This window comes from Cottoperca gobio, chromosome 3 (assembly GCF_900634415.1).
Source record: "Cottoperca gobio chromosome 3, fCotGob3.1, whole genome shotgun sequence".
NCBI classification, from domain to species: Eukaryota; Metazoa; Chordata; class Actinopteri; order Perciformes; family Bovichtidae; genus Cottoperca; species Cottoperca gobio.
This window is the reverse complement of record NC_041357.1, coordinates 25,517,706-25,543,696: the sequence shown is the minus strand read 5'-3', so window position 1 is coordinate 25,543,696 and position 25,991 is coordinate 25,517,706. Positions and strand designations below refer to the sequence as shown.

Genomic DNA, 25,991 nt, shown 5'->3' with positions numbered 1-25,991 from the left:
CACAACAGGTGACAACTGGAAAGCAATTTATCAATGCAGACAGGGAGGTTTCCCCCATGACCCCGTGCAGGATGTCCTCTAAGTGGCAAATGATGCGAGTAAAATCTGCCAATGGCTCGCTGGCGGTTGGACTTAGTGTCGCAGGTTTGCCAGTGCGATCTCATTCAGTCCACTTTCTCCCCTGTATCATCTGTAGCGGCACAGAAAACATTTGGTTTCCTTCCAGGAGCACGCTGACCTCCCTGCAGACAAGCTGCTGCTGCTGGTGTGTTGTATGTGTGTGTGTGTGTGTGTGTGTGTGTGTGTGTGTGTGTGTGTGTGTGTGTGTGTGTGTGTGTGTGTGTGTTAATGAATACATTATACAGAGAGGAGAGAAAGATGCATGAGAGACAATGTATGGCAAGCAAATACCCAAGAGTTCCTTCATTTGTAGAGTTGTGTCTGCTGTGTAAAAAAGTTGGATTCATTTTTATTTTCTTTATTTTTTTACATTTGCCAATAATAAAAATACTTTCAAATAATTTTCAAAAATAACTTAATGTTTATAACAAAAAAAATAATACTTTAATTAGTTTTTTACCAGCCCTAAAAAATAATGACCTGCTCACATGTGTACAGTTTTTCCCTTGAGAGTGATTTGAGAGACATGAGAAGCTTTGAGGGTGTACGGTCTCTACATTTAAATGTTGTAAAACAATCAATGCATGCGTTACAACTTACTTTGACCAGGAAGAAGGAGACGCCATATGTCCGCAGAGAGCGAGCAAGTTTGACGTATTTCACTTTTGCTTCGATCTCCGTCATTTCTCCACAGCTGTTGTGATCCTGCAGGTTGGAGTATACACGTGTGTGTGTGTGTGTGTGTGTGTGTGTGTTTAGCCTTTGAACAATTGGTGCTCAAATGAGTTGAATGTAAAACAAGCAATATGTGCATTTTCTAAAAAAAAGGACACGCACCTGGAATATTTTCTTCTCAGATCCTCTCTGCTTGATGTATTCTTTGGGTAGAAACTCCTTCATGCTGGGAAAGAAATAAAACACAAAAGAAGCTTAAAAAAAAAGAGCAATCAATTCTCCCAAACTCCAAAACCTGGATTTATAATGCGAATACAAATGTGTCTATTTCGATCGAGTGTGTGTGTGTGTGTGTGTGTGTGTGTGTGTGTGTGTGTGTGTGTGTGTGTGTGTGTGTGTGTGTGTGTGTGTGTGGAGTAAAGAAGGGATGTTTTTACATACTCTAAGAATCCAGGTTTGTGTTTATACTCTATGTGAGGTCCAAACTGGATCTGGGCCTGAATGCCTGCAAACTCGCAGGCCTTGTCAAACGATACGGGGTGAGAGCCGTTTAGGATGTCATCTCGAGCCTGAAAGACAAATAAAAACGTTCTTTAATTTGGGTAAAAGTGAAGCGATGAAGCTTTATATTACAGCTTCGATGCAAGTATCTGTGAAGAGTTGACGGCCGCTGCACATTTTGGTAGCTACTCGTCACCATTGATGGATATAATGGAGGGTACTGTGTGTACTCCGGTCTGTAGTTTTCCCTTCCTCTGGTGGTTATTATGTTAGAGTGGGGGGGGGGGGGGGGGGGGGGGGGTCACACCTGCACGTAAAGCAGGTTGAGTTGGACAGGATCTCGGGAGTCCACGTTCTGGTCGGAGTAGAAGAACTTGCGTCTGAGCAGAAGGGTCTCGTTCTCGTCCACGCCTTGCTCTCTGAACGTCCTGCTGTGGTCCAGCCAGTTCACTGACGACACAAAATGCAGCACAGGGATCAGATTGTAACGAAGTCTAGGAATAAATCGGTTAAAAGTTTACGATAATGCAATCTGTGAGGTTACAGAGAAAGAAAAGGATTCAAGCAAAGACAGATAAAAAGAAACCCGTGTACGTTTGGGAGCCAGTAATACGTCGTGTGTAAGATCTGTTGGTTTTAAGCATTACCTTCATTCTCTAGATTACATGCCCATCAACGCCAAGTCATTTCCATTAGTCCTCTGTTCATTATCTTTCACTACTTGCATCCCACTCTCTCTGTTTGCCTGACGGCCAGCTCTATTAAAAGTCAAAGAGGTTCCAAAGCTGTACACTGTGAACTGTGTAATGATATGTGCGGACGTGTGTGCCTTTCTAATCTGCGTTTAATGAGCCGAACTGTCATACTGTGCTCCAGAAGTAAGGATCTGCATAGGGCGATACAAAAAGGAAACATTTTCCCCTCAACCTTTGCTGTCAAGATGGCCAAGGAAAAAGAAGTATCTTTCAGTACACAGGGTTTATTGGTACAGATAAGAGGGTGTCTGGCCTGAGCACATTGTAGAGTGCAGCTTTGGGGGTCAAGAGATCTGAAGTGAAAGTTGGAAATGTAATTCTACTGAACTCACTGTCGTCATCTGTGTGCAGTTTGGCTTTCAGCTTCTCCATTTTCCTCTCGTCTCGCAGCAGCGTCCTGTCTTTCTTCAGCGTGCCCATCCCGTCCTCCTTCTTCTCCTCCACCGTGTCCTGGATCAGAGAGTATTCTTCATAGTTTGTGATGCCTGTAACCAAAAAGGAAAAAAGAAAAAGAAAACGGTTGGATACATCGTTTAATTTAACGTTTAATCTGCGTTTTATATTTGCACTAACAAAAGCAATTAAAATGGTTAATTTAGTGTATTCACAATCCGTTTGTGTCCCGGTGAGTAAACTGTTGGGATTGGGAAAACACTCAAATTATGTTTTAACACTGAAAAAAAACCTACTAAATGGCAAGTAACCGTTTTACAAAGTGTGAAACCTGTGCAGAGCACCTCAAAAGCATGAAGAGAAGGGCTAGTAGAAGAAACCTTGTACCTATTCTACTGCATATAGTCACAAGCAGCTCGCCCACAGTTTTGGAGTCGTCCACCATGATGGTTTTAACCGCTCCGTCCAACATTTTGATTTTCTGGGGCCTCTGCTTCTTCTTGTATTCAAGGATGTCCTGTTCCAAGACAGAAAGAAGAGAAATAAGAGAAATAAGAGAACGGGGGGGGGGGGGGAGTCAGAAAGAGGAGAGAGGAATGCAGGAATTAAATGTAAGAGAGAAAGAGGCGGAGAGAGACAGAGAGGCTGAGAAAGTGCCCGCTGAGAAAATGATCAAATGCATCCAGGTTGCATGTAGAGAGAGGACAATATGGTCCAGAAAACCTTATTTAACGGCTGACTATCACAGCCCGCTGCTCCCTTGCAATCACAACAATGAGGAGAGATTTGGTACAGAATAATTGGTCACAGTCATGCCTTCTACCTGGGTTGCCTTTGGTGGATTTGAAGAGGAGAAACCATTTAGAGCTGCAAAAACCAAAAGGCACAGATGTGCTGAGAGGCAGCACTACACGACAGAGCAGAGTCGCCTGGGAGTTTGTCTGCAGGGATCAGAGGCTGGCAAAAGGATCTGCAGCGGGCTGGAGCACTTCTTTAAAACCTCTTTTACAAGACTCCTTTGATGTGCTCCTTTTTTTCTTCCTTTACGTCCAATTTCATCGTGTGCTTAGCTTGTTTTTCTGATAACGTCAATCATTCATACGGATAAAATATTGTGTTAAAAATAACAAAGATCCTAAAAATGTGGCTCAAAACTGGATGCAAAGTCAATTAATGACAAAGCACGACGCTGACGCTGCACAAAGGGGATACAGAAGTGGAACGGACCATTAACTTGACTAGAAGGATTGATTTCTCTAAGTTTGAGTACACAACTCCACAAACTCTATAACGTAGGTCTAGTCGTTTGCAGACATTGTGTTACAATCATTTACATTGTTGATATTTTCATAAAGCATTTTGTCAACGATCATCACTTTGCTTTGTGCCATACCTCGGTGCATAGTCCAACATCTGGAATGGAGTTTGGAGGGTTACTTAAACAACGACTGTAAACATGATCGTGTGTGTGTGTGTGTGTGTTGGATTAAAACGGTTGGTATATTTACCCCATTGCGGAGCATGTAGTAGTCCATCGTCCTTCCAGACTCCAGCCAGATTCCTTTTCTGGGGTCTTCGTCAGACAGAAACAGACCGTAGTCTGAAGCTGGAGCGGTGAGGAGAAACATCAGCATATTACACACTGTTGTGATGGAAGTCGTTCCTTATGGCGGGATCAGAGCATGCCGGGACCATAATGATCCCGACCTGCTAAGACGTGGGGCATCGGGAACAAAGCTGAGCATTGGGCACAACTATGGCTCATTGTAGTGTGCTCATGGACGAGAACAAAATCGATGAAGCATTTGAGACACGCCCCACAACCTTCTCTCGTCGAGTCTGTAAACATGATGCTGTCAGGAGGTGCCATCTCATTCTGATCACCTGCATACATCGGTTACGCGAGTAGTGCAAGCTATGAGTGATCGGGGTCGAGCGTGTGGTGTCACGTTAAGTATTTATGACCCTACAGTCGCTTACAGACAGAAATATCATGTAGTCTGACCCCAGCATTAGACTATAAGACATATTACACAAGACTAAATCTGAGGGTCACAACAAACAAATGAAAGATTATATTTATTTGAATGCAATACTTTTCTTAAATCTGTATTCTAATATTTACTTTGTTATTGAAAACCATGTGAAGTGTATTTACAGTCGTCTGTGAGCCCCCGAACATCCAACCAGTCAAGTTGAAACATTATGCTAATGTAGTTGCATAAAGTCCTTAAATGTTGTAATTAATTGTCAAGTACAGTTATGTGAATAATAACGAACATATTTAGATGTTTAGCTTTGGAAAGATCTTGACTAATCTTAGCGCAAACACACTGCGTTCCTCATCTTGCATTATCCCTTTGCATCCCTGTTTCTTCTACAGTTTACACGCCATTGGAAGTTCTTTTCTCTTTCTCACCCTGTCCACTCTGAGCCTCGGGGACCCGCTCTCTGATGATCCCGCAGGCGTCATAGACGGCCGTGGAGGGCTCAAACTGCATCGTCTTCACAACATTGCACTGGCGAACGCAGATCTTCAGCGACAGCACCACCATCTTGGAAGGCGGTGTGGGCGGGGGCTGCAGCTACACCTGTGGAGAAGAAGCAGGACAGAGAGGGGAAGGACAGAGCAGCAGAGGAGGAGGAGGAAGGGGGGGGGGGGGGGGGAGTTTATTGCATGGCACACATCCAGGAGGTCCAAAACTTGAGAACAGTGATAAAACTCATCGGCTGTGATGAATGAGCCAGATGTTGGAGGAGAATGACTCTCCTGTTGTTAGAGAGCACGCGCACACGCACACGCACACGCACACACGCACACACACACACACACACACACACACACACGATCTTCAAATGTGAATATCCTAAAAGTTACATGAAGCCACTGTGGCATAGCTGCTCTGCTTGATATAACAAGTAACATCTTTTTTTATATTCCCCATCAGAAAACAAAAGCACAAACTAAAAAGGCATCTTTTCTTCACACATCTGCACTTTCTTGTCGACTTGCTGTTGTGACACTGACACTCACACACTCTCACACACACACACACAAAAAACTTATTTCACTCGCACTGTCAAACAATGACATTTTATGAATGTGCGGAAAGTGCTAATTTGTGCACAGTGAGGCCATTGTTATGCTTCATAAAGCAAAAGAACCGACAAAAAATGTATCACTTTTTGAGAACGACCCATCTGGTCCCTGCTGGGGATAAAAGTAAAGACTCAGAGTGTTCTGAGCAAGAGACTTTAAAGATCAAATAAAGCAACAAAGCCACCCACAACAACTGGAAGTGGTGAGGCAACGCTCTACAACAATACTTTTTATACAAGCTGTGTGAAACAAACCCCTTCTTTAACATCAACGCTTCAAAAAACGGTTTCTTTCCCAGTGACAAAAACATCATCAAGAGCCGATATGTGAAGAGGAAGCTGTGTGTTCAGAGGCAGCGGGGCAATTTCCAGATCGTTGTCTGCGTGTGTCCTACTTGAACTGGGCAATTATATAGATATTATAGCAATATCGTGATATGAGACGAGGTACGGTCCTAGATTTAGAAAATCGTAATATGTCACAAGTTTCGTCTTTTCCAGCGTCTCACTGCACACAGAACTCACTAATTATTATACATTGAAAACTATAATTAAAACGGCTGTAATCAATATTTTTACGTTAACAATGTATCAAATGGCAACGTGAATACGACAATGTGAAAGGGGTCGCTCGAAGTCATGAACCTACAGTGACCCCCCTGACCATCAGACACAGTTAGCATCTCGGCGGTGAACATAGCGTTAGCATTTAGCAACTAAAAACCGTGGTGGAGACCAAAACCAGAGCAAAAAGAGAGTGAATATTGGATTTACTTTCTCCATGAAAGATAATGTTGCTCTATAACTGCTGGATGTATAAATAAGCAATTGTTTGCTAACAAGTTCACCCAAAAAACTCAAATCAGTTATTGCAGATTAGAATATGAATAATAAAACGATTCGCCGCAGCTGTGGTTCACAGCGATTACATGCAGGAAGAAGGATAAGAAAGTGACCTCCATAACAGAACACCTCCTGTCCGGGATAAATGGGAACACAAAGCCCCTCTCTGTGCCAGAGGGGGGGGGGGGGGGGGGGGGTCGAAGGTGAGGGGTCAGTGCGCGCCATGGCTGAAGTACAAAGGCGGACCCTCATCTGCTCCGCTAGCTTCTGACCCTGACTCAGACGCTCAGAATCTGGTTCCTATGTGAGATGTGTTCACATACAGGAGAGAAGGTGTTTGTCTGGCACACGATGTCGACACTCCTCCGCAGTATCCTGAAGCCGACTGTGGTAGTAGTACAACCAGACAAAAGAGTTTCGCATTTAGCTCCGTCACGAAACACCATTCCTCTGTAGCACATCATTAAAACACTTTACTCAGAATAATGAAATATGTTTTGTTGGTCTTGATAACTGCCTTTATTGTTGCACTATGTTTTAGTGAAGCCGGTTTAAGGTGGAGTCAGAGATTCTAATACAATAGACTTGTTGTCAAATTCAGCTAATATCTCCTCACGGCCAGCTAGCGGTCTGTTCTGTGTGCGCGCGCTCTGGCTCTGTAAATCGGAAACAAACAAAGTGCCACACAACACCATTCCAGCCTATCGCCAACGGGGGACGTCCGTGTTCGTGCACAGGACAGGGGAAAAGCCGTGGATGTTTAAAGAGAAAGGCAGCGAGAGGAACGGTAAATCTATCATTAGTATTTGTTCGGCGTGTTTCTCCAGTATCGCTGAATCGACCTTTCATTTGTCTCAGTTATTGCTTCGGGCTCCGTCTCAATCAGTCAAGCACAAACATCCTGTTGGTAGCGATTGGACCAAAGCCAGACACTTTGTACACAATCACTCACACGGTCAGAGGCTGACTGAGCTTTAAGGACAAACACCTTCCTACATATATGACCTGTTGTTATTTGAGTGATCCCATCCTGTTAAACCTAAACTGTCACAATGACAACGTGTCACAAGGGAAGGAAGACGACGGCGATGCCCCTTAAAAGACCGGACCAAGAGCTACTTCAGAGAAGGAAAGAAACAAAAGCGACTTTGTGGAAACACTGACAGGGCTGCGGGGGATGTGCACGTATTGTTTTAAATTATACAAATATTGCATCGTCCTATAAATCCTCATAGCATCACCACCAGAGTTGTGTTTCGATTTGACACACACTGGAGCTTCAGTGGTCTTGTTACGGACCCTTGGGTTGGTATTTGTTCGCCACCACAAGCAGACAGAAATAAATAATGTGATATTCCTCTTTTAGACTGTAATCGCTGCATCTCTACAAGTCTGACGGATAAGCGGTCAGGCAGCAGGAAGAGGGAAAAAGATGAGGAGGTAGCAATGAGGAAAGAACACGATAAACTAATAATATAATATAAATCAGTGGAAGTGCCAGCAGGCTCGGCCGGCAGGACTACTGAGTGTGAACTATAGAGAAAGGATTACTTCCATGTAAGCCTCTTCCTAAATATCAATTGATCTGACTCATTCTAAAAGCATGTGATCGTCAGGTGGTACGGCGAACAATACAGCTCTGATGTCTTATTTTGTGCCGTCTCATTCAAAAGATTCTGAATGGGTGAGAGAAACCTTCGTCAAGAGCATGCACGGCACAAAATAAACTGTACGCTGCACGCCAACACGTCCGGGACATTTGCCGTGTCCTGCATAGACGTGGCTTTCTTTTTCATGTCTTGGATTTGTTAGTTTCAAATGCCTTTCATAACACGAGAGAAAAGTCTTGATTGTGTTCAACATGTTCGGGCTGCATGCTTTAACGATGCTTCAAGGAGCTAACGAATACCAGCGTGTTCGGTATCAATATTAAATACAGGCAATTCCACCGTGAGCCCACAGGCCGCTCTGCTCCTTTTCGCCCAATTGGACCAAATTACTTTCAAACATACAGCTGAATACAAATTTAAACCAACGTTGCTACAGAGTAGTGGAGCTACAAACAATGCACAGTGTTCGCACAGCGATGCTACAGGCTATTCTTTTTAGGTGTACAAACATTACTTAAAATCAGCTCAAATAAAATCCTTTTCAGTTTTAGAACTTGGTTGTGTCTCACACTCCCTCTCTCACTCACTCACACACACACACACACACACACACACACACACACACACACACACACACACACACACACACACACACACACACACACACACACACACACACACACACACACACACACACACACACACACACACACACACACACACACACACACACACACACCATTGTTTATTGTTTATCTTTCCTTGAGGCCTGATGTGAATTCTGTGTGAATTATAATTTATTTCACTGCACACAAACAACACTTTCATAAACAAAACACAAATGGAAAACACTTTCAACTTGTTTAACATCAAACTTCTTAAAACTGATTAAACACAAATCACGCCTCACAAAACAAATTATGAGCACGACATTCAAATGAAGCCAATTAAAAAGAAATGAAGGTAAATCTCTCCTTCATCCCGCAGCAAAAACACAGCAGAGTCTCCATCAAACCCGGATTACCGCCAAAGCATCCCATCACACATTTTCCATTTCCCGCGATGAGAAAGGATTTGCAGAGATCAAATGTGATCGGAAAGCTCCCCAAACACTTTAGCACAACCAACTCATTAGGCTGCTACCAAATCCAGGGAGGGAAGATGGCTCCAGTGTGCGTACGACAGTCAGAAACCCACCTTAGCATTAATCATGCATGTAATGCAATTTAACAGACAGCCCTCTCTATTTAGAGAATTAAATCCTAACAAAGTGAAAACAAAGTGCAGAAGGTGTAAGGGATAGGTCATGCTTTTACACAGGTGCACCAATACCATCTCTGGCCTCAGCATCTAGCAACATGTAAACATGTTCTTTATAGTCAGAAAACCATGATGGTCTGTACAAAACGTCGTGGGAATCCATCCAATAGTTCTTTGAGATTGAGATATATCAGTCTGGACCAAAGCGGTGGAATCTTGTGTCATACTCAAATCTTATCATGGGGGAATTGTTGAATGGGGAGTGTCTTTAATCCAATAAAATGTTTCCTTGAATTCCTTAAATGGCCTATTTGGGTCAATTAGGGACTAATTACTTGATAACATTACAGATACAGAAGCACAAGACGTGTTAGCAGTGGACTTTACGATCGCACACTACAAGGAACAGATAAAGCAAAGCAAAATACTACACGAGGTATTTCTACATGCGATCAAGAAGAGCTGCATTTATTCTTTACATGACTGCAGCTGTGTAATCTCACCTACTGCAACCCGCTCCATCACTCTCGTCTCCGTCTCTCTCCATGCTGGTAAACACAACTGGATGCTGGACCATCTGTTTGTCTTCATGCTTTATTTACCTGTCTTCCTGCCTGTCTGTCTGTCTTCCTGCCTGCTCTCTCTGACCAAACCACCTGCTGCACAAGGGTGGTGTCAGTCTGCAGCTTTATCTGTTTACTTTACACGCTTATATCTCACTATCAATGCCAAACAGAGCAGTGATACCCTTCACATCATCAAGAACCTTTTGCAGTTTTCCGTCATAAGAAATCAAATGCAATGTTCTTATCCAACATTTTAAAAATTAAACCAAATTAAAGCCTTTGAGCCTCACACACTGAACCAACCAATACATGAAAAACAACAGACAGAGAACACGCTTTCATAATCATTAATACGCTGTACACTCCCACACTAATGCAAAAGCACAAAGCACCCCCCCCCCCCCTGACTTTATACCCAACTGCACCAGCTACACCTACACGCCTTTGATCTACTGCAGGCTCACATAACAAAGAATATCCAACAGTACTGCTCTGCTGTAAGCAACATTCTTCATGTGGTTTACTCCACTGACAGCAGCACTTTGTTGCCGTACAAACATTGATGGTTTCCCCAGAGGATAAACCATCCTGACTTCGGTGAACCCCGACGTGGTAATCACATTCATGGTCACCAGAGGATGAGTTGTAATGACTTTGATCCCCTGACCTTTCCTCTCGTGCCATCCTCTTCTGTACTTTGTGTGGTAAGCTAAATAAAGATGGTTAGCATGCCAACATGCTACACTAAGACGGTGAATATGATCAACATTATACGTGCTAAACAGCAACATGCTAGCATTGTCGTTGGGAATATGATCTAAGCACCAAGTTTCCCTAAAGTAAAGAAAAAAGCACACCTGGCGATCATGAGTGCATTCAAGTGGCCGAGCCCTGAAGGTGCTTTTTAGCCTTGCATCATAATACTCCCACAACAAAAGGGACACACTGAAGATGTCCATATATCTGCTGCCAAAGACATTGTTATGGTGAGGCCACTAGGAAAGTTAATCCTGCAACTACTCAACAACACAGTGCCCTGGAGAAAAAGTGCAGGCCGGCTGGATGCGTCATTTTAGACAAACAGACGGCAAAATCCATTGGAATGAATTGAGAAATGTCCCCATTTTAAATGTTTATGTGACTGGGCTTTAATTGTTAGTAACCTGGACTCTCTGTAGGGGCAGTGCACAGTCTGTCAAGAATCTGATGACCTACCAAGACTGTTTCAGGGTGAGGCTGAGACACTTTGTCTTTGACATAGATGCAATAAATAGACACACCAGAGAAAGACAGAGGCAGCGAGCAGAGAACACTAAAGATTGAGAGTAAAGCAGGTTACATTTTGCCACATGTAATGTGATTTCATTTGGCGAAAACTGGACGCCTAAGAGTCGGACAAAGGCTCATGAGATAAAAGGAAAAGGATACCGAGCACTGAAACATGTAGCCATTGTTCAATAGATCAATGAGACAGAGCAGTGCCTGCTGGGAATGCCCAGGCCCTATTACTGTAACATGGCCTCTAATCCAATAATAGAACAGCCAACAAGTGAAACAGCCCAATCCTAGAGGAGTTCTGGACCGGAGAACATATTCAATATTTGGACAGAGCGTGTTGGTAGCCTAGTTTCTGCACCAGGGACAAACTGGGATAGCACGGGCGTGGTAGTTAGAAGAATGTGACGCCAAAGACCTGTTTTTTCCTTCCTTTTCATAATAAATGATAAACAAAACAAAAACACGTTGACATTATTTTTGACTATAAAAAGGGATAACTAAATGTGATCACACTTTGAATTAGCAACTTGTTGCCTCCAGCGATGCCTTTTCAAAAGCATATTGTTCCCGACATAAAGCGAGGCCAGAGCACAATAGAACCTTATCACATGACATTCTGACATTCACTGAGACACCACGCGTGGCCTCAGGAGATGCAGGGAGGGCGACGGCTGCTGGAGATGAAAAATGAAGGATGCCTATACTATAGAAAAATAGAAAATGGAAAAAATACTTGTGGTTAGATTTATTTATTAATGTTTGTATTTTTTGTATGTTTCACTTTTACCAGAGAAGAGATATTCTGTAAAAGCTTAAAAACACTTTTTAATCTTATAACAGCCCCATGCACAGCTGACAGTTTGCTGTCCTGCTCTCTTGCTACTCATCTCGACTGGCCTTTCAAGTGTTAAAATATATTTAATCAGTGTCTTCTCACCCTCCCATGTACGCAGAGAGTTGGAAGTCTTAACTATTATTCCACCGTTTCTTTTTTATCACCACTGTCGTCATTTCCATGCAGACACAGCTTAAACAACACATTAGAGACACTGACTAATCATTGGGCAGAAAAGAAACTGATCTAAAGCATACAGTCTTAGTCACACACACACACACACACACACACACACACACACACACACACACGAGTGTGTCGGCACAGTTCAGAATGAGGTTATCATCATCCAGCAGGTTAAATAGGGATGCGGTGGCCTGGAGGTTAAAAGAGTGTATCAGGTAAATATCACTTTCCCTGATATTTGTGCTAGGAGTGTGTGCGTGTGTGTGTGTGTGTGTGTGTGTGTGTGTGTGTGTGTGTGTGTGTGTGTGTGTGTGTCCAAGAATCACATTTTTCTCCATTTCATTAAATGGCATGAGGCCTGGAGTGGAGAGTAGAAAAATGTCAAGTTCCTGATGACAATACAAACTACCTTCTTTCTTTACTTGATTCAATTTGTCCCGACACTTCTGATGCAGAATACAACATGAATAGGTTTCACCTGCATGCCAGAGGGAATACAAATAGCTAAAAAACTCCAGTTTAATTGCTCTTCACTGTGGCACTGTGTACGCCAATGCACGGGGATACACACTTCTTCACACCCCTCTACTTGATTAGGAAGCTACATGTGAGAAATAAAGCCTGTTAGCATAATTATCCACTTGGTTGGTGGTGGAGTCAGGTGACAGACTGCATACTGAGAGAACGAGCGAGTTCGGCAAATGTTTGAGGCAGGCAGGTGATGCCTCGTCGGCAGCAGCACCAACGCATGTGTCAAGTTTCATGCAGAGGAGAGACAAACAGTTGCCCAACACTCCCACGAATCAAACATAAGAGCTTGCCGGTAATGTCTCATTCAACATAGAGAGGCACATAACGTGGTAACTTATCATCATTACCTTGTTGTTTTATTGAGGCCATAAAAAGAAAACGTGTTCTTTCTAGCTAAGCATATCCTCTTTCCTGTCTCCAAGCTGAAAGCAGAACATGAGAGGGATGGACCTGGGATCAATTCAGCCTCTTCACTAGAGGAGAGAATCATTTTGAAATCTGAAGCCAAGCCTACAGTCACTCCGCATCGTTTTGCACAAACCAAATATCAACTTTGGTTTGTACCTGAAGACAAAAAGGATGGCTGTACGAGCCGCCACTCAAGAGTTCATCTTGTATTACAAACCTCACTCACTCCCACATTACAGTATTACTTAAAAAAAAGTAATTTTGTTTTCCATTTAGAGTATAGATCCAGCCTTTAACATTACTCGGACTTTATTGCCACTTGAAGATGTGTTCAAATACCAGTTGCCATGGTTACGGAGGCTGGCAGTGGCCTGACTAATATCTGATCCGTTACAAGGCAAGAGAAATGAGAAAGCCCTAGAGAGCTTTACTGGTGTTTGTGGATTAAAGCTACTGCTAGCTGATATGTTGTGCTTATATTCAGCGTCTTTAAAAACATTTCAGATTTTTAAGCCATAGATATATATATAAAAAAAAAGAAAAAGGTTAAATTATTCATAGAAGTTCTTGTAAAGTAAAGAAGAAAAGCTGAAGCTGTAATCGGACGCTAATTTTTATCTCAGCTTTTATTGCATATTAAACAAACGGACACTTGAGAGGCGGCGGTGAAGTACGATCAGTTACAGTTTGTAATTAACAATATCACCATAATTAATTTCCGTTCTTCCAAACTGCCACTTGTAAACATCAGAGCCCCCACAATGTAAAGACGTTACAGCGAGAAGGAGCTTTGCATGAAGAGCCAAACCTTTAAAAACAGCTAAAAGAGGTTAATCATCCACATACATCAACCTTTTCCTGGCACAACAGCGTGCATACATCAAACTGGGTCTGGGTCAAACTGAGCTTAAAGACCACCATGACAAGATGAGCACGTCTTCCATAAAAAGACCTGAAACAAACCACCGTCACTTCTTGATGCATCAAATGCTTTACGCTCTCTCAAATACAAGAATCGGAAAAAGAGCTGCATCTCGCAAAAGCGGCGCTCTTTGTGCGACGCCTTAAGTGCCGATGATTTGGAACTATTAAAAGAACAACTTGTGCAGTAATAACAGTTTCACCTCGATACTGCACGACGCTGACATGCAGCAGCAGAAATGCATTACAGACTAACAGAGCACTCAGTAAAATAAAGTCATCCACATATCGGTGTGCAGGAAAGGGAACACAAATGACAAAACTCTTCAGTTAAACTCATCAGCTGGTTGGTGGTCTATAAAGCTCTCTCTCTGACTTTGATTCAGAGCTCACATGCCAGCATGAATTCCTCTCCTTGCACTCGCTGCTTTCTGAGCGTCTAAGGAAAGCTGAGATGCATTCCTGCTTTACTGATGGATGTTAGAGTCGCCAACAGGCATGTGCTCGTGCATGTGTGTTTATATGTGCATCCTGCAATCCATTTGGTGTCCCCTTTAAGCAATAATTTGAGATATTTCACTGGCTGTCTGTAGTCTATTACACAGAATGATAAAACGTAGTATAACTATATTGTAAAACTAGCCTATAATTCCACTACTTTACTTTGATGCTTAGTATTTACAGTCTGTGCTACTTTACTGTCTAACATTCTTGCTTTTAGAATGCTTTAACTTGTAATGGAGTGGGCGTACATATTGGTATTGGTACTTTTACTTATTTGTAAAACAAAGCAAACATATTTCAGTGTTTTTGTATTATATATGGTGGATCAAGAAGGGCTGAGGCAGAGATGTTTGTTAGGGTTACCTCCGGTCAGGATTTGGCATTTTTATCATCTGTGCCCATGTCACATAAACACCCCTAAAACACAGAAGCCACATGGGCCAATCCCAAGGTGATCGTGAATCAATGAAACCTGCCGTGCACTAGAAGTCCACATAATACCTGTGCTTTGTTGTGCATTTAACATTTATTGGAGGTGATTGTCTTTCTTGCGGGACCTTCTGGTGTAGTTAAAAGCCAGGGATAATTCTGGCTGTCAGACCAAAGATTCAGTCTAAGCCTTTACTTCAATAATAATTCCACCGTCTTCTGCAGTATAAAGAGAGATTCGAAAACTGTATGGATGAATCATAGTTCTCTTAAAGAATCCATTACAACCAGGAGGTGAGAATCAGATGGCGAGATAGTGAGAGTAATGTCAGTGTTGCCACATTTAAGTATTGACATTGTTGCAGGTATAATGAGTCTGACACATGATAATATGACTGCAGGTCAAAAGGAAATCAATGTGTGTGGATCAATATCAGGCCTCTGGTGCAGGAACAAAATTCAACATCACACAAGTGCATACCTTTTTTTGTTGGGTTGAAAGCGGTCACATATATTAAACAGTATCACAAACGGCCTTATTTTAAAAAACTATCAGGGTCAGACCGTTTCAATCTAAACACAAATATAAACACAGGCATCATTTGAGGACAGAAAAAGAAAAGGAGACCCGCAGTAGCCGCCTAGATTTGGATGCACGGGAGGCCAACGGGTTTCTGGACTCTGTGGCCTTTTCTATTTGGGAGTGATGCAACTGGGATTACTCAACCCGTTTGATGGGAAGGCCACCCTGCCGGAAAAAAACAGGTGATTCACTGCGATGGTGCCAGCCAGCTGCTATGGAGATGGCCTTAGGTCGACGGCCTTGGTCACCCCAACCAGAAGGCACGATCGCCAGTAAAGATGTCTGGCGATGGAAGGAATGCAGTGATAGCGTAAAAGAGTCAGAGTGTAAGATGCAGGACAAGAGCTAGTCGTGAGTCATGGTCAGGCCCCGTGGGCTCTGACAGAAAAACGGGAAACGGACACAAAATGCCAAATAAAGTAAATTATTTATTGCAAGTGTTCCAGACTTGGTAAAATGGACCGAGGCCATATCCCATAAAATGAATTAACCGCGAGTTGACAAACTGAATGATTAGTCACATTGCAGCCCTGAGGCTCACTTCATTACTGATACCTCACATCCAACTAGGATCTGCTCCAAGTCATTTGTTTGCCAAGAGAAACAGAATTAAACAACAGTTTCTTACCATTAATCTGGATACTTCTGCACACTTACAGTGATACGTGACCCAAATTCCATCTTGTGAAACTTTCACTTCCAATAAGCTTGAGAGGTAATGTGCAAGTAGGTTTTGGTACAAGTCTGCAGTTTTGGGGGACTTGACAGACAAACCGCGTACAGTCAGCACGGAGAGTGACAGACCCAGTCGTCATCGGTTCTGATAAAGTCACCTTTATCAAGTGCAGGTAACAATGCTGCTAAATGATGCAGCCGCTCTGAGTTTGAATCTGGGTGCAGTCCCAGTCTGGACCAGATCCAGAGGAATACACTCTGAGGAACGTCTAAACATGAGCTCGGTCAGGCTGGGAATGGACCTTTTTAGCCATCTTCAGCTCAGACATGTCTCTCTTTAGAGGAAACATGGCAGCACTGTTGTAACGGTCTACACAATTAATATAGTTTGCAGTAGGGTTTCCTACATCCAATTACGACAACCACCCCAAGGGTATGCCGTGTGGAAATGTTGAGATGTTTAAAATGTTATAAGCCTACTTACATAGTAATTATACTCGCCATAGCTAGAGAAACACACATTTGCCAGTTCTAATTAAAGGTTTCATTCCTCTTGGCTGAGGAAATAAACCTAAAGTTATGCCTGCAACAGTAACAAAAAAAACAAGTAGATTAGTGTTAATAAATATCCAAATTAGGTTTACAGCTGCCCAATCAATAGCAGAGCTCTTGGTCATTTATAAATGTCAAAAAAACTAAATGAGGAGCTGCAGCATGTGCGACTGTAATTCAATTCCTTTGAAAATGGGTAAATTATAGAGCGCGTGTGTACAGGACAGGAAAAACATGCATTTCATATTAAAAAATAAACGCTTTTAAAAACCCAAGAATAGCAGTTATGTAGAACATACAGACAACAAAACTATACTGTACATATTGTATCCAAAGTAAGTTCCAGTGTGTTGTCTCACCATGGTTTCATAATCAGGCCATGCTTGACCAGTCAACTGTGAGCAAACCGACTGGACAGTAGAGACTGGCTGAGGCTGGAGTGACACTAGTCGAGTACAGAGTGAACATATACAAGACAGACTCCCACTGTACTTTGACAGAAAAGTTAACGTCGGACGCAGCTTAAACTGTATTCCAACCGCAGTAAACTGAGCGCGAGGCACCATTTTAAAATGAACTTTAACATTTTGAAATACAATGGTATTTGAAAAAAAGCTTAACATGAGTGCTGTCAGAATTAAAGGTTGTTTCTTACGCTAACAAAAGTCATATAAAAAAAACACATTGTGTTTGGACACTGATTTGATTTTTTGCCCCGTGTCTTCTAGACCACCTGAAGCAATTCAAAACGCTCTCTCTCTTTCCAGCAGACACATATCAGAGGAAAAAACCAGAGGGTCACTTTACTGCATTCTAAAAACCAATATTTAACCTGTCGCCTCATCGTGTTTCAGCTTTGGACTCGACGCGCATGTGATCTGGCTGTTTATTGAAGCATGGCATGAGACAAATCAACATTATAGCTCATTACTCGTAGGAAAACTAAAATGCACAGCGACCGTAAACCTCATTTGTGGGGCAGAGCATGGCAACAGCGAGAGGCTGGGCACCATAGTTACTGTAATTGCCCTCTGAAAGCAGCTCATCGAGTCCGCTTGAAAGTATACATTATTGCATACTGTCATGGAGAGATGCAGATGTTCAGGCACATGCACATCTTCAGTTAATTATCTAAAAGTAATTAGCAACTTCTTTTGTGTCCACTGAAGAGATCACATGGGAATCGATCCAGTGCACCTGGCAAGCGGCTTTAAACCAGGTCTGCCTGGCTTACACACACACACACACACACACACACACACACACACACACACAGCCTTGCTGGGTAAACACAAACCTTTTATTATGAGTGAATCATAAAAGACAAAACATCCAACTGTACGTGTGAGAAAATACAGAGAAACTGTGGCTGAGAAAAAGCAAAGCACAAACTATCATGAAGAAAGATTCCAGGCTTTTAACCATTTCACAGTATTCTTCCATACTAATGTAATGTATTGGTTATGTATATTCAGTTTGGATAAAGAAAAGAATCCAAAGAAAAGCCCACATGTCCGGTCGGTAGGAGAAACACGCCTGCTTTTAAATATTAGGAAAGATTGGATTCGACAACATTTAGCTTGGACATCAGCAGGTTTTTGGATAATGAAGCAATGGCAACCCTATTCAAGAAGATGATCGAAGGAATGTAAGAGGGAGGCTGTGTTCGAACGGCCAAACAAGTGAGACGCCGGTGGAAAGCTTAAAGATAATGACTATTTCCATGGCTGCAGGGATACGAGAATATTGGTGAAATATTCATTTTCATTAGCCGTGTGAACAGCGTAGTGGGAATATTGTCTTTTTCAGAAGAGGGGCAAAAAACTGAATATTTTGTGCATGTAAACGTAGTCATTGATGCAATGTACTCCATACTTAATGTGAATACTGTGGGCCATGTAACACAGCTTCACTACAAGAACAGGTGTTGGGGAAATGAGAAGATTGAATTGACTCCAAGTCTGTGTCAACACATCAAGTGCAATGTTTCTATTATAACTATTCAAATGTGTGATTTCGTAGTTTAATTTAATTCCATCACATATGTTCAGCTACTTCTCTTTCATGCACAAGTGACGCACAAGTGACGCACAAGTGACACACACACACACACACACACACACACACACACACCTTACCTTATTGCTGAGGAAAATGCAGCCTTGGCTGTATGCTGATCTTCACAGCTGAAAAGACAAACGGTGGACATGTGTGAGTTTTTCTAAGCATCCTGGAACATACAAGTTATTAAATAGTGAAATATAAAATAATTATAAATGATTCAACACATAAACTACACTGAACATTTCTGACTTATTATTGGTTGAACTTAAATCAGCGGTCCTACATGGTGGAGGCCAAGGCAGAGATTTTCTAGAAAGATATTTGTTATCAAGGCCGCTCAGGGCATTTTTATAAAAAAAAGATTTGACCGTATCGGATACATTCAGCTTGCTCCATCTCTTGCTTATTGTTAAATCATTGCACTCTAGGTATGGCAGCTTCCAAAAACACCCCTGTGCTCTAAAATACTCACACAACGTTGAGCGGCATAAACAAAGACACGGCCGTCAGCACTTTTATTAAATGATATCCAATAGACAGCGTTCATCAGGCGGCGATAAGAGCAAAGCCCAAAGACATTGAGGGAAATGTACTCGCTAACTTGGAAGAAACTTTACAGCTAAAAGAAGGAGAATAGTCGAGTAGTTACATTTTTTTAAAAGCGCAATTGCTGTCTCTAATTATGTAACACACACGTTTTGACATCATTTAACAATTACAACAGTGATATGAAGTGCAGATTCTGACTTGGGTCTTTTAACCGCCAGCTGTTGCTCGTTTTACTAACGAGCTGCTAGCTAGCTGTGTGTCTGTTATCAGCAAGCTTGTTTATGTAGAGAAAGTCCAAAAAAAAGACACAGTCCACTCACTTTGTGGCCTTTTGTTTCTTCACAAAACCATCTTTGGCTGATTATAATGAAAACATTCACCAGACAAAACCGCCAAGAGTTTTATTTTATAGTAAGCTCTACTCCAAGAAACAACAATAATTAGCTACAGCTGGCTACATTTGCAGGCTGATTTCTTTACAGCCATTATAGCAAAAGCAAAAGAGGTGGAATAATCCTTTTACTTGTTAAGACATGAATCTTGTACACCATCTTATTCTACAAGCTGGTAAAATGTTGTCTACTCCATCTGGTAATGCAGTAAAAACAACAGCAGTTCTATAACACAACAGTGACAATGCCACATGTAGTCAAGTATAGCATGGTCTGCAGTCAGTTCAATACATGTGCTATTTTGCTGCAGTTCTGGACTAGAATATTGTGCAATATGCAGAGTGGGTTATTACACCTGCCCAGGGTGTACAGTATAATGCCCACAGCCAGAGTCAATGACAGGGGCTGCAGCTGCTCCACTGGCAGGCTGATGGGGGACAAGTGAGAGACACTCAAGATGGATTATTGGAGGGAAAAGCAACACACTGAAGGCTCTCACTGTCATGCACACACACACTGCAGTAACACCAACACTCACAAACACACTCAACAATACTGTTCTGTAAGCAATGATGCTTCAGCCATGCAAACCTATAAAACAGGTGGTTTGTTTTCACACACACGCACGTGAGCGGATTAAGTATTTTTCACAGGAAATAAACGGACTGCAGCATTTTAATCCATCAAGGAATCCATCCATGCGCAAAGAATTCCAAACAATGTAGTCAGCGGCTCAAATCCATTGTGATGAAAGCATTGGACGGAGCTGCTAACCGCTGTTAGCCATCTCTATCCGACTTCTGATTCCCCGCTTACTCATCAGACTCCAGCACAGCTTTAGCTCGGACATCTAGCAGTAACAACCCGTCCTTGAGCATCATTGACCCGCTGACATTTGCAGGAAAAGGTTTTGGGTTTGTTACTGAGGTTCACACAGTGACTCCCTTCAAATTCTACTGAGGAGGTAAAACATTATAGTTTCCAGTAGTGTATTTCCACTAAAAGAACAACGGTAAAAGAAAAAGGTAAATATCTTACAGGCAAAAAACCTGCCACCTACATTACCCACAATGCAACTTGACCACCAAAGGTTTGATGGGAGATTCAGGTGTGTTATGCTAGTAGCGGCTAATGTAGCCTCTAGCCTCAGGCAAAGATGAGGAGCGGGCTTCTGGAGGTTTGATAAGCTCACTTCTTTCTAACTCCATACCCCCAGATCTTCAGACCCAGCCAGCGTTTACCGGAGAGCCATCACTTTAGCAAGAACCTTTTTTCACATATGCAATAAAACTCCAGCAGATCTGGAAACAGACAACCAAATCTGACATTTAAAAAGCAATCTGTTAGCTCAAAGTCTGGCAAAGATCCAGTTATAAGTCAAATGTCACTTAAACTGTATTCTACAATGTTTGTACTCGGTAATAATAAGTGGTTACAAAACGGTGCCAGGTAACAGGGCCTCATATTAGGCTGTATTAAACCCACATCAAAACATTACCAGGAGGGAGAGCTGAAAATAATGAGACAAAAAGGGGAAATGCGAAGCCTTTTGCCTCCCGGCAAATAAACGTGAACACACAAATTAAACGAAACACGCTTGAGGAGAGAGAAACCTTATCTCACTTAATTTAAGAGCCATTTGCAATCCTGTTATTGTCTTTTCCGAGCCTGGAGGGGGATTGCCTTGAGCAAAATTCAACATACGAAGTTTAGGAAACACCACCCAGGGGTCGGAGACATTAAGACACCAGTAGGTACTTTGTGCTTAAACATCTAAATGAACTCTCAGTATATCTTGTTAGATTAACTCTTGTCAAATCTGTGAAGACCAAAATGACAGGAAATAAGCCCGATGAAAAAATGAATAATAGGGGAAACTCCTCTGGTCCCCTGGGATTTTCAGAGGTCGGGCGGAGGGGCACATCGCCACTGGCAATCTTAATAAGCACAATATGCCACTGGAGACTTCATTGTTCCATGCGTCCTGCAGTTTCATTAATCACACACACTGCAGAGGAGGACAGAGTGGGGATAGGTCAGACAATATGGTGCCCGCCTGAGAAACACCTCGTTCCATCCCCAAAAAATGAGGCTTTAATATAGCTGCCCACTATGACGCCTCAACATCTCGCACAATCAACACAGCTGGATTATTACACAGGTCAAAGTGGCAACCCATGTTCCTTACCGTGTGTGTGAGAGATGAAAGGATCGATACCACTCTTATTTGTCCATCAAATGTGAAGCTATAGCCAGGAGAGCGTTAGCTTAGCTTGAAAACTGGTAGCAGGGGGCAACAACCAAGCTAGCTCTGTCCAAAGATTAAAAAAATAAAATCAATTTGAACCACAATGTGTCGTTTTTACGTACAACGAGATACAACATGTTATTTAGTGAGATTTAGAAGTGCTGGTAGGTGGATTTTTAGACAGGGCCATGCTAGCCCCCCCCCCCCCCCCCCCAGACTGACCAAATCCCACTAACTAATTGTCTGGTGTCTTGCGATCGTGTGGATAGGTAGCAGACCCAGAGATGCAATTAGCTAAATGGGTCCATGGGATCTGGGCTTAATAAATGAAGGTGGGGGGAAGCTCCTTATGTGGTAGGGGCCTCATTACCCACCGCCCTCTCACTGGGAGCCACCTGTCTAAAACTGCACTCATCACATTGAGCTTATTAGCCTCGAGAAAAAAGTTACGGGAAAGTAGAGCTAGAAAAAGCACCCATGCAACACTACTAAATAATGTGCGTAATATATAGGCAAAAGCAGAAATAGTTCTATTATAAGTAAGCAAACATTCATATTTCCAACCACCTGTGCAAAGCAGATCATTTAACCTTATAGTGCAAACATCAGCCGGAGCTAGAATTTCACTAATGTCACAGACAGAGAAAGATAATGACAACTGTTTTTTTTCAGCTGAGCCCAGCTATGTGCCGCTCCCAATAACAATCCTTATAAACTCCATCTATATAAACACAAACCATCTGCTCTCGCTGTGCTTGTGTGCTTATAAGTTAGCAATATATTTTCAACAGCAATGCAGACTGTGGGGAATGGAGTCCTGCAGCAATGATCCCATCCTGCATCAAGAACGCGGTGGTTCTGTTTTCCTATTTCCTGTTTTATTTGATCAATGCGTAATGGCTGCTTTGGAAAAGGGATTTGGAAAAGGAAAAGGGATCATGATTTGGTCTATAACATTTTTGAAAATGCACATCACAACTTCCTGAAGCCCAAGTCGAGGTTATCAAATAGTTTATTTGTCCAACCAAACAAAAAGGCAGTAAGTCCTCACATTTGAGAAGCTGGAATGACAGAATGTGTAATTTCTGCATGAAAAATAACTTAAATGATTAACTCAGTGTAGGAAAAATATTCTGTTGATTGACTAATCAATGGGTTTAGCTCTAGATTAAGTAAGTACTATTAAAACATATATATATATTTAAATGCATGTGCACGCATAACATTAATTTCCCTATACACCAACAGCAGCAAACACATTAAACTTGTTAATACCTTCACACACTGCAACACATAGTGCATTGGTCCTACATGAATGAAGGCCTAATGTGACTCACAAATGAATTAATAACTACAGTAAATATTCACACAGCCTCATCTATACCTCTTTGGGATTTAGATTCTCTTTCATGAGTTCTTTTTTTCCCTTTTTTGGACATCTGGAGAACAGCTGTTGCTTTGCATCACGCCACGCACACGCACACGCACACGCACACACACACCCCCCCACCCCCTCTCTTCTATACAAGGCAACTATACGACCCTCTCTTGGGACGGTAGAGATTCTCAATGATTAGTCCTGCCCTTCCAGAGGGAGGGGGCACGGCTACTAATTCAATTACACAGACCCTCGTCCCTCTTCAGGCCGACTCCCAGTTCCATGAATGGACTCAAACCCATCCAGGGGGGGGGGGGGGTAGTAGGGAGGACTACAATATGTTTACATTTGTTTTACACTTGGGGTCTTTTAGCTTGTGAGGGGGCCCCTGGGTGAGTGTGCAGGCAGCTGTGTGTGTCCTATTGCCCTTAACACTGTACTATACTGAACTAATGTGAGACAAAATGAACAAGAGTATCACAGGCTATAAAAAGCATATAAAAAGGTGAAAACCACAATTTCTCAAGGTTTGTTGGAATAGTCTGCAGTAAAGTGACATTAGAGCAAACATCAGTGCTGAAATTCAGTATGTAAGATGCTTTTTTTTCTGGATAACTTCTTTTCATACCACAAGGTTACGAGAGACTGGCCAAGACATAAACCCTGAGTGCTAAAACTGCATTCGTATACGAGGACAACAGAGACTGGGGCTGGAAGACAGTGCAAAAGGCAACGCAGAACTGGAAATGAGGGGATTATACGAGCTGTTCCTTACAGCCTTAAACAAATTCCCATACCATCTCAAGTGATAGCTTTCTGAAGTCTACATGCTGCACTAATAGTCTGAGGAAATTGCATTCACAATGTTCCTCTCCTCTGTAGCAGTAAATTAAATGATGACAAGTCTGCCCAGCGTACCATCCTCTTAGCAGCCGTCACCGAGAATAGCAAAAGTATAGCCCTGGCTGACAATTCAATTGTGCATTTATGGAGGGGATAGAAATGTACGGATAATAAAAACAACCCGGTAATCAGTCAAAGAGGTTTATAATAATACAATGCAGACCTTTAAAGGATGCATTAGCATGATTTTGAGGACGGTTGACAATTCTACTTGCCATTAAAATAAGCATTTCCAACCTAAATGTTTTACTTGTTCCTATTTGTTAGTCATTGACCAGCACTCATCCCCAGGAGAAAGGCTTCCACGGGGAATTCCCTTGAAATGTTCGACCCTGAAAAAAGGCAGGTCACGTCAGAAAGCGCCTTCCCTCCTTCACTCCCTAAAAGAGCTGAACAGTGCAGCCTTCACAGAAAACAGAGAGCTGAGGGATAAGAGGCTAAACTGTAACTGCCATCATTGGCGAGGATGTCAGGCAGCAGGACTGGCTTTAAATGACACAGAACCATACCACATGCTACTGCACACTCAAATAGGTTCAAGCCAATTCCCTCGTCTGACAAACAATAACTTAAAATAACTATTGGTAATCCCTCAATCTACCCTGAACAGGTTTTCCAGGGAAGCCGTCCGAGGTCGGGACCTCACCTAAAGTTTCAGTCTGACCGTGCTGGTCGTGGAGACACCAGCTGCCAACCAATTGTGGCATAGCAGAGCAGCTTGAATCAAATCCCACTTTCGCACTCCATGGCAGAGTATGATAGATACGGTGCTCTGGTTACACCACCTGGTCATTTTTGCATGAACCCCCAACACCACCTGGAGCTGCGATCTCAACATAGATGTGCAATCAAACCGCAGTGCAACTAGCAGTTGGCTTCAATGTTCCTATTGTACATTGTGAATTGGGTCCGTATGTGCTTACAATGTTTACAGTGGAACACAGTTGAGCTACTGAGGTCTGGATATACCCCATTACGTCTGATAAAAGCCCAACAACAACAAAAGAGTGCTGCATTACCAGAAAGGGAATCACAGCTAATGAGAACGCTGCATGAGTTACTCCAGAGAAGAACTATCAGTAACTATTCTGTACATTTTTCAACACAATACGTTTTCTTTTATGCTGGAGTTGGACAGTCACATATGGGCTGCTTATGTCTTCTCACTCTTAATAACAAACGAGCCATAAAAAAAAGCATAGGCAGCCAAAGAGGCGAGTTCATCATTTACAATACACAATAAATCATCAAAGCCCAGCCCAGCGGTCCTGCAGATTAGGATTTGCCGGGCCTCTTGATGAGCTACCGACCTAATCTTCTTTTGCATCTCAGCCACAGAGATATGGGAGTCCTCTAATCCGCTCATTGGTTGGACAGCTGCGAGCAGACGTTTAACTGTGTGCTCCTGTAGCTCCAGCCGCTTTGGCCTCCAAAACCCAATTTAGACAACAGCTATATGGCTTGACATACATTTTAATTAGAATAAGCACTGCGCTGCCATTTCTTATCTTTTCCATTAGCAGCGTTTGCAGTCAAGGTTTTTTCTAATGAATGAGTGTCTTTCTAAGTGTGACACTTTCCCTTTTGAAAAGTCCACTGCAATTCCAGGCCAAGTTGATGTGATAGCAATTCCAAACAGGTGAGCCAACCGACAGGCAGGAGAACCAATTAAAAAACTGGCTGGTGGCTGGGCAGAGGCTCAGGGACACTGGAGAAGAAGAAAAACATGACAC

General features: G+C 42.5%; 1 protein-coding gene across 7 annotated transcripts in view; it reads right to left on the bottom strand.

Moving 5' to 3' along the window:
• tln2a (talin 2a) overlaps positions 1–25,991 on the bottom strand; it is a 77,930-nt gene that overhangs the window by 38,997 nt on the left and 12,942 nt on the right. For all 7 annotated transcript variants that reach the window (XM_029458313.1, XM_029458323.1, XM_029458325.1 and 4 more), the window contains exons 2-10: positions 18,863–18,910; positions 4,864–5,035; positions 3,953–4,050; positions 2,832–2,961; positions 2,384–2,536; positions 1,604–1,746; positions 1,237–1,364; positions 958–1,021; positions 721–825 (exon numbers count right to left, since the gene is read on the bottom strand). In XM_029458313.1, coding sequence (XP_029314173.1) covers positions 721–825; positions 958–1,021; positions 1,237–1,364; positions 1,604–1,746; positions 2,384–2,536; positions 2,832–2,961; positions 3,953–4,050; positions 4,864–4,999 — 957 coding nt within the window. In that variant the 5' untranslated portion in view covers positions 5,000–5,035; positions 18,863–18,910. The remainder of the gene's footprint in view (positions 1–720; positions 826–957; positions 1,022–1,236; positions 1,365–1,603; positions 1,747–2,383; positions 2,537–2,831; positions 2,962–3,952; positions 4,051–4,863; positions 5,036–18,862; positions 18,911–25,991) is intronic.